Consider the following 15,030-nt stretch of genomic DNA (forward strand, 5'->3'; position numbering starts at 1 on the left):
GAATTGGTAAAATGTGCTTGGAAAAAAAATGTGATCAGAAAATCAACTTGCCTAATAATTCTGCACTCCCTGTAATAGATGAAAATCAAAACCTGACCGCTTCTGCTAGAAATCCAATAATGGGCCGTGGTTGGATCTTCCATCAGGACAATGATCCAAAGCAAACATCAAAACCAACACAAAAATGTGTCACTGAGCTCAAAATGAAGCTTCTGCCATGACCATCTCAGTCCCCTGACCTGAACCCTAAAGAAAATGAGTGGAGTGAACTGAAGAGAAGAAACACCAGCATGGAGCTGGAATCTGAAGGATCTGGAGAGATTCTGCATGAAGGAATGATCTCTGATCTCTTGTCAGGTGTTCTCCAAACTTATCAGGCATTATAGGTGAAGACTCAAAGCTTTTATCTTAGGGAAAAGGACATTGCAATAATTGGATGCCGATAATTGTGGCCAACATGAACAAGAGAATAACATTTATTTCATAATGAGCTTTTTCCACCCATTTTCAATTGTTTTACTTAAAGGTGCCCTAGATTCAAAAATTGAATTTACCTCGGCATAGTTGAATAACAAGAGTTCAGTACATGGAAATGACATACAGTGAGTCTCAAACTCCATTGTTTCCTCCTCCTTATATAAATCTCATTTGTTTAAAAGACCTCCGAAGAACAGGAGAATCTCAACATAACACCGACTGTTATGCAACAGTCGGGATCATTAATATGTACGCCCCCAATATTTGCATATGCCAGCCCATGTTCAAGGCATTAGACAAGGGCAGCCAGTATTAACGTCTGGATCTGTGCACAGCTGAATCATCAGACTAGGTAAGCAAGCAAGAACAACAGCGAAAAATGGCAGATGGAGCAATAATAACTGACATGATCCATGATAACATGATATTTTTACTGATATTTGTAAATTGTCTTTCTAAAAGTTTCGTTAGCATGTTGCTAATGTACTGTTAAATGTGGTTAAAGTTACCATCGTTTCTTACTGTATTCACGGAGACAAGCGCCGTCGTTATTTTCATTATTAAACACTTGCAGTCTGTATAATTCATTCTTTATAAATCTCTCCAACAGTGTAGCAATAGCCATTAGCCATGGAGGACAGCCTCAAATTGACTCAGAATAAAACTTTTAACATCCAAATAAATACTATACTCACATAATTCGAAGCATGCATGCAGCATGCATGACGAACATCTTGTAAAGATCCATTTGAGGGTTATATTAGCTGTGTGAACTTTGTTTATGCGCTGTAATATAGTCGAGAGCTCGTGTGGCAGGGAGCATGCGATTTAAAGGGGCGGCGCCGAGTGTAAATCAGTGCATTGTTAATGATGCCCCAAAATTAATTTAAAAAAATCTATGGGGTATTTTGAGCTGAAACTTCACAGACACATTCAGGGGACACCTTAGACTTATATTACATCTTGTGAAAGAATGTTCTTGGGCACCTTTAAATGAAAGGTTAGGATTTCTTTTTAAGATCAAAAGGATAAACAATGCTGTTTTATTTTCGCAGCCGTCTTTGCTCATCTTTACCAAGGGTGCCAATATTAGTGGAGGGCACTGTATAAATGGAAATATGGGAATAATTGAGGTCATTAACACAGAACACCAGTGTTGGGAAAAGTTACTTTTAAAAGTAATGTGTTACAATATTGCGTTATTCACTACAAAAGTAACTAATTGCTTTACTTAGTTACTTTTCCGGAAAGAAAAGTGTTACTTTTTCATTACTTTCTCTCACCTGGGCTGGGCTTGCTTGTTTGTTTTTTAATAACAAAAAAGTTTATATTAAGAAAGGCTTTTTCACACCAAAAGTGAAATGAATAATCCTCAGGCTGAAGGAAATGCAAATTCCCTCCTGTACTGTAGAGGGAGCAAAATTCAACATCCTGGCTTCTAGCAATAAAAACAAAAATGAAACACAACAAGATGTTTATCTACTGAGTAATTTTTGCTTAATGGTATGGTTGAATTAGATCATCGAAAGTCATCAGCAAAGACATATCTGTGTAATTTAACATTTAAATATTGCAGGTTGGTGTAATATTCTGAGTTTGCACTTCACTGTTTTTATTCATTTTGAGGAATACTGAATGTGTTTTTGTGCAAGTGACTACAATAACCATCATGTTCACACACAACACCTCTGCACTTACGCTTCTCTCAACATGAGGACAGGAGAGCTGTCAGTCAATACATGTGAAAACAAAGTAACGTGTTACTTATTTGAAAAAGTAACTCAGATATTTTGTCGGAAATTTAAAAGTAACACATTACTTTACTAGTTACTTGAAAAAAGTAATCCGATTACGTATCTTGTGTTACCTGTAATGCATTACCCCAACACTGCAAACACATTTTTGCAGTTAAAACTTGAGATTCAGGTCAGTGGGGAAAAAAGCAAGCTCTAGAGATGCGCTTTTTAAAAGTTGAACTTGTAACTTGAGTGCTGCGTTTTTACAATGCTGTGACATGAGCGAGACGCGAGCAGTGGAATGGAAAAATGTCCCTTACAGTGTAATCAATTGTTCTGTCTAAACACTGTTTATGTTTGAGTCAAACAGATGTCAGCTCAAACTCTGATTCACTCTGAAAATATCATGAATTACACTGTTAATATGAAGTGGTTGGTTTTTAAATGGCTTTGTATAAACACACTCAAGTTTGTGTGAAGCAGTGGTTTGTGGTAAAAAGTAACACACTAATTCTGGAAACTTGCACCATATGTGTGTGTGTGTGTGTCTTGAGTTTTCTTTTATTGTGATGTGAGCTGATGTCAGATCAGTGCTGTGGGGAAAGTCTTGCTGGGATAACAGGAAGCGAAACATCCTCTTATTGTTTCAACACAGGATGTTTGTGTATATTTAGGGATCAAATTACCATGGAAACCAAGAATATAACAGGAGGAAACAAGAGAGAGAGAGAGATGATGATGGGTGAGCCATCCAGAAAGCTCAACTCCCTCGAGTCACATTAACAAACACCCGGGACACGAGAACAATCACACATTTCAAACCTAAAACCACGTGCACCCCCCTCACAGGAACACTTGTGGTAACTTTAAATAACTCATTATCTTCAGAAATAGGAATCAGAAATTTACACAGAGTTAACTTAGCCTTCCCCTGGCCACAGAGTTGAGACTAGGGTGGGATTTTCTCACTCAAACCACTGACTGCTGCTGCTTCTGATTGCTTTTAGAGGGAAAATCTGCTCATAACTGCTGATCTAGGATCAGTTTTCTCTGAAACAATAGCATATTGGCGAACAGATTTAGCAAACAATCCAGTGCATATCTGTGTTTTTACTCTAAAGAGTGTCAAATGTTTCTATATGAGTTTTTGAAGTGTTGAGCGTTGTAACCAATCACAAACATATCTGTTGATTTCTTGAACGCAATAGCCAATCAGAGGTGTTTAAGTTAGCACTGAACAAACACTCCGGAATTTTGAGTGGTGGAGTTCTGCATTCTCGCAAATCCTCTCATTATGATGAACAATTATGTAAATAAGAGATTCATTGTGCAGTCAGCTTCATTGATTATAACAGAACTTTACGAGATCATGATGAGCAACAGCTTTTTAGTGCTTATAAAGGTGCCAAATCTTGCAGACAGTGGTTTGTGAATGTAGATGCTTTAATAACAAATCATTTATCGGGAACATTTATGCTGGGATGTGTAGGCTGTGCGGTGACACGAAACATCTATTTAAAAATCATGTGTTTTTAAAGGGGAAGCACATCTCCTTAGCCTTACACTGCAGTTTTTTGACCCTTTGGTTATGATCACAAAATTCACATTTAAAGGTGCCCTAGAACCAGTTTTTACAAGATGTAATATAAGTCTAAGGTGTCCCCTGAATGTGTCTGTGAAGATTCAGCTCAAAATACCACATAGATTTTTTTTAATTAATTTTTTTTAACTGCCTATTTTGGGGCACCATTAAATATGCACCGATTCAGCGCGCAGCCCCTTTAAATCGCTTAAACAAATGAGATTTACACAAGAAGGAGGAAACAATGGAGTTTGAGACTCAAGACTCTGGTATACTTCAAACGAAATCGAAGAAAGAACTGACGTGACGTCATTTCGAACAAAATCAGGCCAAAACACCTTTGTACTACCATTGGTCAGTGAAGATAACGTAACAGGAGGTGTGCGCTGAGGCTCCGCCTTCACTCGCGTGGGACGCGTCTCATTTGATCTGTAGAGTTTGTTCAGGTAAGATCTCTGCGGGTGAAAACATGAAACTAGACAGCCGCTTTATAGTACAAAATTAATTTGTGACTGTAAAAAAATGAGGCACTAACACTGTTTTTCATGTTTGATACTGTAAAGCTGCTTGATTTTAAGCAATCCATTGAATAAAGTGCTAAATGAAGACGTGACGTGACTGGAGTGCTAATTTGCAGAGCTTGTGCTAACATTCCCATGCTGTTATGATCAGACACTTTTCTTATGCTTTCTATAATAAATGCTTGCTGTTTCCTCATTTTTGTTGTGTTTATTTTGTTACTGAGAAGAAAGTGCATGGCACATATTTAAATATTTATCTAAACGTCGATCTTAGCAGTGTGGGCGGCGTCAGATGTTCGTTTACAGTTCGTTTACGGTCACACATTTCGAACTTCATTTTACCCCTAAATGAAGAATGAAAAAGTTTGAAGTATACCAGAGCCTTCACTGTATGTCATTTCCATGTACTGAACTCTTGTTATTCAACTATGCCGAGGTAAATTAAATTTTTTGATTCTAGGGCACCTTTAACACATTACACAAAACGAAACTTGAAACAATTATGTTTATAAATACAAAGTTTTGTCATGAAACGATAGGTACGTAACTCAATCTGCTTGCAATCAAATCATTCTCTATAGGACACAACTGATTGGTTCCTACTGTATCAGTAGCCAATGAGCTCGCTGTTCAACTTTCAAATACTTGGTCAGCGTCTGCTGTAGCAGTTTGCAGCGTGCTTTTAGAAACCCTCCACCTCCCCAGCTCCACCTGTTTACATCTGCTAGGAGTAATTCATGCATGCTATATTGTACAGCAGCAGCATGTCTTACTTGCTCACAGCAGTGTATATGTATCGGCAGTAGCAAGTCCTGTACTTGCTCTGCAGCAGCAGCAGTGGCATAGCAGATCTATTATTATATCTATAATAGGCATAATGCCAGTGGGTTTTGGTGAGGGATTCCTGCTACTAAAACTAACAGTCCATCACTGGAGTGTGTGTGTGTGTTACCTTTGCGTATCTCCTCACGGATCTGTGACTCCATCTCCTCCATCTGTAACAGAGTCTTCTGCCAGTACCGCTCTGCCCTGCGGCTCTTAGTACAGTAAACCACCAGTGCTGAACACACACACACACACGTGTTACTCATGTTAGCTTTTCAGAGTAGATACACTAGTAGAATATTTATTTTTCTCTCTATTTTCACACAGACACAGATTGAAAAGTCCTGATCTAAAGAGTATCTTGAGCTTCAGCAGAGGAACATCTGACCATCTGTACATGCTGAACATCACAGATCTGATGTTTGATCAGTGGTCTAGAGAGTGAATACAGACGTACCCACAGTGCACAGAAGCAGCAGCACACAGCAGACCACGATTGAGACCACTATGGCCAGCTCACTGCCTCCACCCATCTGAACCTTCGCTATGACCTTATGGAAGTGACCCACTCGCACCTGGAACAGACCGGCAGAAGAGCAAACATAATGCTTCATTATCATCATCATCATCATCATCATGCTGGAGCATCTGACCGTCATGACAGATCAGTGTTAGATCTGGCATTCTATTCTATTCTATTCTATTCTATTCTATTCTATTCTATTCTATTCTATTCTATTCTATTCTATTCTATTCTATTCTATTCTATTCTACTCTATTCTGTGTCTGCCAAAGCTGCTTGTTCATATTTGGCAAGTGCTGTTACTGTGTAAAGTCTCCATGACTGATGAAATCATCTGGTCTCTGGACGCTGCCATCTCTTGTGTTTCTCACATTTCACACACTAATACATGCTGATCACCATGTGTTTTCCCAGAGATCAAAACTTTCCATTATCCAATAGTCCATTTTTAGATTTTCAGTGCAAAATAATCCATAATGGCTTGGAAGGTGCTGTAGAAAAAAAAAAAAAAAAGAAAAGAAGGAAGATAAAAAGACGAAAAAGTACCACAGCGGTACTTTTCCATTGTGTTTCTATGTAAACATGCTAGACTGATGTGTTTGACCATTTTGCTTGCATCTCTCGTCGTTTGCAGCGCCTCACACATGACAAGCCATTCTAAAAACATGACAAGTTAAAAGTTCTGCTGACCTGCGTTTCACATTTTAAACTTGTTCTGTATTAACCAGCCCTAAGACAGCTTCTTTTATGATGCCCTGTTCTATAAGTTTTCACTGTTTGCAAAAGAACAGCTCAGGCATTCTTTACAATATCTTATCATGTGTTCCACAGATAAAATAAAGTCTTACAGACGTGAAACAACATGATGGTGAGTAAAAGATGACAGAATTGTTTCCTAATCATGTGGTTTCTAGTCTTTCACCATTTGTCCTGTTAATAAAACATGTGAAAATGGCCAGAATGCAATTCAATACATCCTCCCGTTCCCATGAAATAACATGCGTGAGTGTTTGGAACCCACTCTGTATGCTTCATTTGCCCTCAGTCTCAGATGTTTGTGATATTTTCCACTGTTTGTTGAGACGTTCAGTGGTCTCTCTGCTCCATTGGCTGTGTCATGCAGTGCTCCGGCCGTGTTAAATATAGCTGTGTGTGTGTGTTTCACAATCAGACCAAACAAAGGAACAGGGAATTCAGACATGAAAACAAGCACGTTGGAATCAGGGCGGTTCAGAGGCTTGATTAACTCTTGTTTTCATGCTTGATGTTGAGGTCGTCCACCACACCAGAGAAAAATTCCAGTGCTGCTTTAAACTTAGTGTTCCAGTGGCCGAGAGAGAACGATACTGATGTGGAGATAAAGTATAAAGTGATGAACAGTGATGGTTACGCTGGTAGCGCGCCATCCTCCATGTGATTAACGTTAGATACAGCACACTGATAAGGCTGATGTGGGCGTGTGAGTCACACATAATAAAGAGATTTCAGTCTGTAGGTCACAGTGAGTTTGCAGCATGTGAAGTTTTTCTTTCCACAGGGCGACTGTTTCCTTGAGTCGTGTAACAGTGCAAAAAAGCAGCAGTGTATGCAAGAATTACCGCGATACAAAATACTCACAACCAAACTACAACAGCTGCTACTCTTTACACTAAGACACTATATTTGTTCAATATAAACGTTAACATAGCATAATATGGTTAAAACATGGTTAATGTTCATTTCTGTTCTATAATTAATTATGGAAATACTGTACATTTTTAATATTAAAAGATTAAAGCAATAAATTCAGTCAAAAAAGAGCACAAATGAAGATATTTTGAAGGCACATTGACTTTCATTGTATGGAAACAAAAACAACACTGACCCAGCTAACAAAACATCTCAGGTTATGCATGTAACCATGGTTCCCTGAGAGGGGAATGAGACGCTGCATCCAATTATGACATTTTGGGGAACACCTCTGCGTGACTGCGTCTGAAGCATGTGTGCAACTAATCCAATCCTGATTGGTACTGTTTACTTCATGACGTGTGACGAAGTAAAGGGGATGCAGCGTCTCGTTCCCCTCTCAGGGAACCATGATTACAGGTGCAACCTGAAACTTCCTGAACCTGGAACATTAGTTTGATGCTGCAGTGCTGAATGTGGCTGAACTCACAGTGACAGGCAGATCTCCAGTGCTGGCACTCAGTGATCTGTTGATGGTGCAGTGGAACAGCTGCTCGTTATGGAAGGTGATGTCACAGAGGTCTGAACCAATCGTCACTGAGTATTCATCCAGTGTCAGGTCCAGCTCGCTTGGCCCTTTCTGACACACAAACACAAAGATTGTTACTCTGTGTCTAGATATGTGAGTATGTGTGTATGATGTCAAATATACAGATATGTTTTGTTCAGTATTTCACAGTGGAAATAGAAACCAAGTGATTGACTGTTTATGTCATATGGTGATTTTCCACTGTGTGGAACAACTTGGCTCGGCTCGGTATGGCTTAGCTTGCTTACTTTCGATTTGCTTTTCCATTGCAGTTTAGTACCGCTTCACATTGGGTGGGATTATAGACTGATCATTATAGTTGTCATCTACCAACAAGTCTGCACCTCATCTACTCAAGTTGCATTTGATGGTCATTTAAAGCAAGTCGTTTCATGAACAAATGATACTGCGGTGGTTGTTACTGACTATTTAAATCTAGCGGGTTTGGTGTCTTGTGTTTCAAATCCAATGACTGACCATTCAGTGGTCTGCAGTGTTTACACGTCACATTTAGTATTGGTATGGCATGCTTGGAACCTCAACCGAGGTGGTACTATTTAAGCGAGCCGTACAGAGCTGTCCTAGCCAGAGGAAAAGCACCAAAAGTGTAACAAAAACATGAACAACTAAACATCCTATGATAATTAACCACATACTTTGATGGCAAACACACAGACACTGGCCTCAGCTCTTCATCCTTCCTTCCTTCCTCCCCAATTCTTTAGGAAAGAATGAAAATAAAACTCCCTTGCTCTGCTGTGCCTGTTAGCTACTTCCTGTCTGACTCTCAACATCCCGCCACACAGCTCTGGACTTTCCCAATACTTACACAAAGAGAAAGAGAGAGAGTGTGTGAGAGAGAATGTGTATGAGTGTGTGTGTGAGAAATGCTTAACTACTTTTGTCATGGCAGACCATAGGGTATTTATGGACTGTTAATATATTTTCCAGCCCTAGTAGAGGCGTGAATCTGCATTTCCTTCAGCCTGAGGCTTTATCATTTCACTTTTGGTGTAAAAGGGCCTTTACATTTGTTATTATAAAAACAAACAAGCAAGCCCAGTCCAGCCCAGGCGAGAAAAAGTAATGCAAAAGTAACGTAACGCTTTCCATAAAAAGTAATTAAGTAGCAGAATTAGTTACCTTTTTAGGGAGTAATGCAATATTGTAACGCTTTACTTTTAAAAGTAACTTTTCCCAACACTGGTTGTTATTTTTTTGGCTGCTTACAACTTAATTTCGCCATAAACAAAAGATAAATGACTTATAATATGAAAGTAGAATTTCACTCAAGATTAAACTACAAATGTTTTGTTAGTACATTTAGTTTACTAGTTCACTAGGCATCTTAGAAGGCAAACTACCATCAATGGTGCCCTAACATGCGCTCTGTGTTTTTGAGCAGATCATCCACACGCACACTTACATTGATGACGAGGATGAGAGGCTCTCCAGGGTGATGTTTGATGAGTTTCTCTTTGTTTGCCGTATAGAACTGTGGATCCTCCACATAGTCAAAGCGAAAGGAATCAGCGTGAGGCTCCTCGTCCTCGTCCAGCCCTTGGTCTGATGGAGACGCGTCCTCTCCTCTGTACAGCACATCATTGAGGTAGAAGTGAGCCGTGGTAGGCTGGGATTGACCCGCCGCAGGAGACTGACAGACCATCAGAGTGGACGACACACACGAGCAGTTCTGGAGAAATGACGACCACATGAAAGACATTCATATTCAGTAATATTACTGATTTGACTGCACTGACACAATCAGATGAGAACAAAACCTGAACTGAATTGATTTGACTTTACAGCAGAATTTGAATGTGTTATATTTGATGAAGTATGCATCGTTTATTCTGTTATTTTCCTGTGAAGGACTGTGAAGATGCTTCGAAACAATCTGTATTGTATAAAGCACTGGACTTGACTTGACATGAATGAGTGCACACAGTCTGATCTCTAATCAATGAAAAGGCATTATTTCTCACCGTCAGTCCGATTCCCTTCACCTCCATCATGGCCGACTGCACCAGATTGAAGTCGTATCCAGTGATGTAGATATTGCGACCACCACTAACATTGTCCCATGAGAAATACAAATGAAAACAGAGGAAGAAAGATCTATGTTACTGCAAGCCAAAAGAAAGGTCTGTGTTTGGAGTGGCATACTAACATACTACTCATGCTAATTCTACAGTAGGTAGCCTGTATTGTGCAGAGTATGCAATATCATAAGAACATTTTGGTAAAGTTCCTATGAACGATGTATAAATAAATGATGTGATCACAACCAAATGAGTTAAAGACCTATCAGCCTGTGCCATCTAGAGTTTCATCCCAGAACTAGGTTAGAACGTTTGTTCATAACTTTACGAGAACCTTGCCAGAACGTCATGATCATGTTTCCAGTTAGCTGGGACTACATTTGCCAGCCTTTCATTTCCAGTGTAGTGAATAGGGTTGGGAATCAAAAATCAATTCCAATTCTGGAATCGGATACTTAAGGTCAGGAATCGGATACTTGTTATAAAATCTAGATTCCTCTTATCGATTCCTTTGTGTGCATTTAATATGACTTTAAACAACTCAAGTACAAGCAGACCCATACTCTAAGACTGTGTTAACTGGGATATTTTGACATGCACTATATTGCCAAAAGTATTGGGAAATCCTCCAAATCATTGAATTCAGGTGTTCCAATCACTTCCATGGCCACAGGTGTATAAAATCAAGTACCTAGGAATGCAGACTGCTTCTACAATCATTTGTGAAAGAATGGGTCGCTCTCAGGAGCTCAGTGAATTCAAGCGTGGTACAGTGATAGGTTGCACCTGTGCAATAAGTCCATTCGTGAAATTTCATCCCTACTAAATATTCCACAGTGAACTGTTAGTGCCATCATAACAAAGTGGAAGCAATTGGGAACAACAGCAACTCAGCCATGAAGTGGTAGGCAATGTAAAATCACAGAGCGGGGTCAGCGCATGCTGAGGCGCACCATGCGCAGAAGTGACCGACTTTCTGCATAGTCAATAGCTACAAACCTCCAAATTTCGTGTGGCCTTCAGATTAGCTCAAGAACAGTGCATAGAGAGCTTCATGGAATGGGTTTCCAAGACAGAGCAGCTGCATCCAATCCTTACATCACCAAGTGCAATGCAAAGCGTGGGATGCAGTGGTGTAAAGCACGCCATCACTGGACTCTAGAGCAGTGGAGACGAGTTCTCTGGAGTGACCAATCACACTTCTCTGTCTGGCAATCCGATGGACGAGTCTGGGTTTGGTGGGTGTCAGGAGAACGGTACTTGCCTGACTGAATTATGGTGTGGGGTTGTTTTTCAGGGGTTGGGTTTGAACCCTTAGTTCCAGTGAAAGGAACTCTTAATGCTTCAGCATACCAAGACATTTTGGACAATTTCATGCTCCCAACTTTGTTGGAACAGTTTGGGGATGACCCCTTCGTGTTCCAACATGACTGCGCACCAGCGCACAAAGCAAGGTCCATAAAGACATGGATGAGCGAGTTTGATGTGGAGGAACTTGACTGGCCTGCACAGAGTCCTGACTACAACCCGACAGAACACCTTTAGGATGAATTAGAGCGGAGACTGTGAGCCAGGCTTTCTCGCCAACATCACTGCCTCACCTCACAAATGCGCTTCTAGAAGAATGGTCAAAAATTCCCATAAACACACTCCTAAACTTTGTGGAAAGCCTTGTCAGAAGAGTTGAAGCTGTTATAGCTGCAAAGGGTGGACCAACACTATGGATTAAGAATGGGATGTCATTAAAGTTCATGTGCACATAAAGGCAGGTGTCCCAAAACATTTGGCAATATAGTGTATTTTTTAGTTTATTTTAGTGTATATAGAGTATTTGTCCGTTCAAGTGCAACGCTGAAGAGAACTCAGTTCAGTATTGCACACTATTCAGCATGAGAGGCAGCTTTCATTGCAGCACAGAAAAAAATATTTGAATGTGATTTTAAACCATTAAAGCACAAGAAGACTCACACACTGTTTTTCTTAGCTGCGCACACATCCGAAACGTGCGCACAGCTTTCATACTGATTAGTGCGCTATACTGAACTGAGTTCTCTTCCACGTTTTGAACGGACAAATATGCACAAAAATATGTCAAAATATCCCAGTAAACACAGTCATATATGTCTTAAGTTAACATAAACAGTTGAGAAAGAAAACGCATCTGTAACAGTGTATTGGATCTGTGTAGCTCTTAAAGTGACAGCAGCCTAATATTCCTACTGCCATCTCTATAATACTATGTATGATATATGACATCAAACACAGTTTTCATTGTCTGTTTACACTGCATACACTGCTCACATATTACAATTCAAAAACAGTAAGCTGCATATAGTCTACAGTAGAGCAACACTTGAATACTGCTGTAGTTTGTCAATTCTGTACGTGTCATCCTACCTGAGGTAGCTTTTGTTGGGTTTGATTTGAGTGATAGTCGGGTTTTTCTTATAGGTGAATGTGAAGTTGGGTGAATTGCTGAGACACGGCTGGCCGTCATACACCACACATACGGACACGTCCTCTGCGAGCGCAACGGGAGGCATCACACACTGGATGACTTCACTGGACTGCCTGCACAAACACACAGCAGATTACGGGAGATATGTGATAAATAGGGGTGTAACGTGTTGAGCCACAAAATATCACAACACAATAATCTGACAATATGCTATTTTGTATTGTTCACCCAAAATGATAGTTCAGACAGATTTAATTTAGGTTCTGATTCACATATAAAACTCAATATCGGCTGAAACAACAACATACACAAGTGTGACAAAAATAATCTCAGGTACTGACTGTGAACAAATAAATGCATTCTCTGACAGGGGTGTTCAGTCCTGCTCCTGGAGACCCACTGGTCTCAGTCACTCACTGTGTACTTTTAATAATGTTAAAATGGCGTCATATTTATGAACTTGATTATTTGGTTGTGAGTGCAGTGTGCTTGCAGAGAGACTCCGCCCACATGCTCTTCTGATTGGCTGGGATTTTTGATTGATTTGGTTGCGAGTGCAGAGAGACTCCGCCCACACCCGTCTTCTGATTGGCTGTGATTTTTGATTGATTTGGTTGCGAGTGAAGAGAGACTCCGCCCACACCCGTCTTCTGATTGGCTGTGATTTTTGATTGATTTGGTTGCGAGTGCAGAGAGACTCCGCCCACACCCGTCTTCTGATTGGCTGTGATTTTTGATTGATTTGGTTGCAAGTTCAGAGAGATTCCGCCCACACCCTCTTCTGATTGGCTGGGATTTTTGATTGATTTGGTTGCGAGTGCAAAGAGACTCCGCCCACACCCGTCTTCTGATTGGCTGTGATTTTTGATTGATTTGGTTGCGAGTGAAGAGAGACTCCGCCCACACCCTTCTTCTGATTGGCTGTGATTTTTGATTGATTTGGTTGCGAGTAAAGTTCTCTTGCAGAGAGATTCCGCCCACACCCTCTTCTGATTGGCTGTGATTTTTGATTGATTTGGATGCGAGTGAAGAGAGACTCCGCCCACACCCTTCTTCTGATTGGCTGTGATTTTTGATTGATTTGGTTGCGATTGAAGAGAGACTCCGCCCACACCCTTCTTCTGATTGGCTGGGATTTTTGATTGATTTGGTTGCGAGTGCAAAGAGACTCCGCCCACACCCGTCTTCTGATTGGCTGTGATTTTTGATTGATTTGGTTGCGAGTGAAGAGAGACTCCGCCCACACCCTTCTTCTGATTGGCTGTGATTTTTGATTGATTTGGTTGCGAGTGAAGAGAGACTCCGCCCACACCCTTCTTCTGATTGGCTGTGATTTTTGATTGATTTGGTTGCGAGTAAAGTTCTCTTGCAGAGAGATTCTGCCCACACCCTCTTCTGATTGGCTGTGAGTTTTGATTGATTTGGATGCGAGTGAAGAGAGACTCCGCCCACACCCTTCTTCTGATTGGCTGTGATTTTTGAGTGATTAGGTTGCAAGTGCAGAGAGACTCCGCCCACACCCGTCTTCTGATTGGCTGTGATTTTTGATTGATTTGGTTGCGAATGCAGAGAGACTCCGCCCACACCCGTCTTCTGATTGGCTGTGATTTTTGATTGATTTGGTTGCGAGTGAAGAGAGACTCCGCCGACACCCGTCTTCTGATTGGCTGTGATTTTTGATTGATTTGGTTGCGAGTGCAGAGAGACTCCGCCCACACCCGTCTTCTGATTGGCTGTGATTTTTGATTGATTTGGTTGCAAGTGAAGAGAGACTCCGCCCTCACCCTTCTTCTGATTGGCTGTGATTTTAGAATGATTTGGTTGCGAGTGCAGTGCAATTGCGGAGAGACTCCACCCACATGCTCTTCTGATTGGCTGTGATTTTAGATTGATTTGGTTGCGAGTGCAGTGTGCTTTTAGAGACTCCACCCACACGCTCTTCTGATTGGTTGTGATTATTGATTGATTTGGTTGCGAGTGCAGTGCAATTGCGGAGAGACTCCACCCACATGCTCTTCTGATTGGCTGTGATTTTAGATTGATTTGGTTGCGAGTGCAGTGTGCTTTTAGAGACTCCACCCACACGCTCTTCTGATTGGTTGTGATTATTGATTGATTTGGTTGTGAGTGCAGTGCGATTGCGGAGAGACTCCGCCCACATGCTCTTCTGATTGGCTGTGATTTTTGATTGATTTGATTGCGAGTGCAGTGCGATTGCGGAGAGACTCCGCCCACATGCTCTTCTGATTGGCTGTGATTTTTGACTTCTGATTAGGATATGGTGTTAGAAGTAATGATTTAAAAAAAAAAAAACATATAATTTTATCTGTATTTTAATGTGAGATGAATATCGTGAATCAAAATAAATCATGACATGAGTGTATCGTTACATCCCTAATGATATATCAATAAAATATGAAACACTGCAAACACACTCACATGACGATGCTACAGTTTTGAGTCCTGTTGATCTTGACGTTAACGGTGGATCCAGCATCCAGGAACTGGCCGTGGATGGTGAGTTTGGTTCCTCCGGCGAGAGGACCCTGCTGTGGTGTGAACTCCAGCAGCTTGGGCTCCTGTGTCATGGAGGACAGAGAAAAAACAAA

The 15,030-nt window shown here is 40.8% G+C and overlaps 1 protein-coding gene across 1 annotated transcript in view; it reads right to left on the reverse strand.

Moving 5' to 3' along the window:
- The window catches only part of plxnd1 (plexin D1), an 83,205-nt gene that overhangs the window by 20,721 nt on the left and 47,454 nt on the right, over positions 1-15,030 (reverse strand). Inside the window, exons 15-21 of the mRNA XM_067395533.1 lie at positions 14,861-15,000; positions 12,361-12,534; positions 9,907-9,991; positions 9,348-9,614; positions 7,823-7,972; positions 5,599-5,716; positions 5,269-5,376 (exon numbers count right to left, since the gene is read on the reverse strand). Coding sequence (XP_067251634.1) covers positions 5,269-5,376; positions 5,599-5,716; positions 7,823-7,972; positions 9,348-9,614; positions 9,907-9,991; positions 12,361-12,534; positions 14,861-15,000 — 1,042 coding nt within the window. The remainder of the gene's footprint in view (positions 1-5,268; positions 5,377-5,598; positions 5,717-7,822; positions 7,973-9,347; positions 9,615-9,906; positions 9,992-12,360; positions 12,535-14,860; positions 15,001-15,030) is intronic.

This window comes from Chanodichthys erythropterus, chromosome 9 (assembly GCF_024489055.1).
Source record: "Chanodichthys erythropterus isolate Z2021 chromosome 9, ASM2448905v1, whole genome shotgun sequence".
NCBI lineage: Eukaryota > Metazoa > Chordata > Actinopteri > Cypriniformes > Xenocyprididae > Chanodichthys > Chanodichthys erythropterus.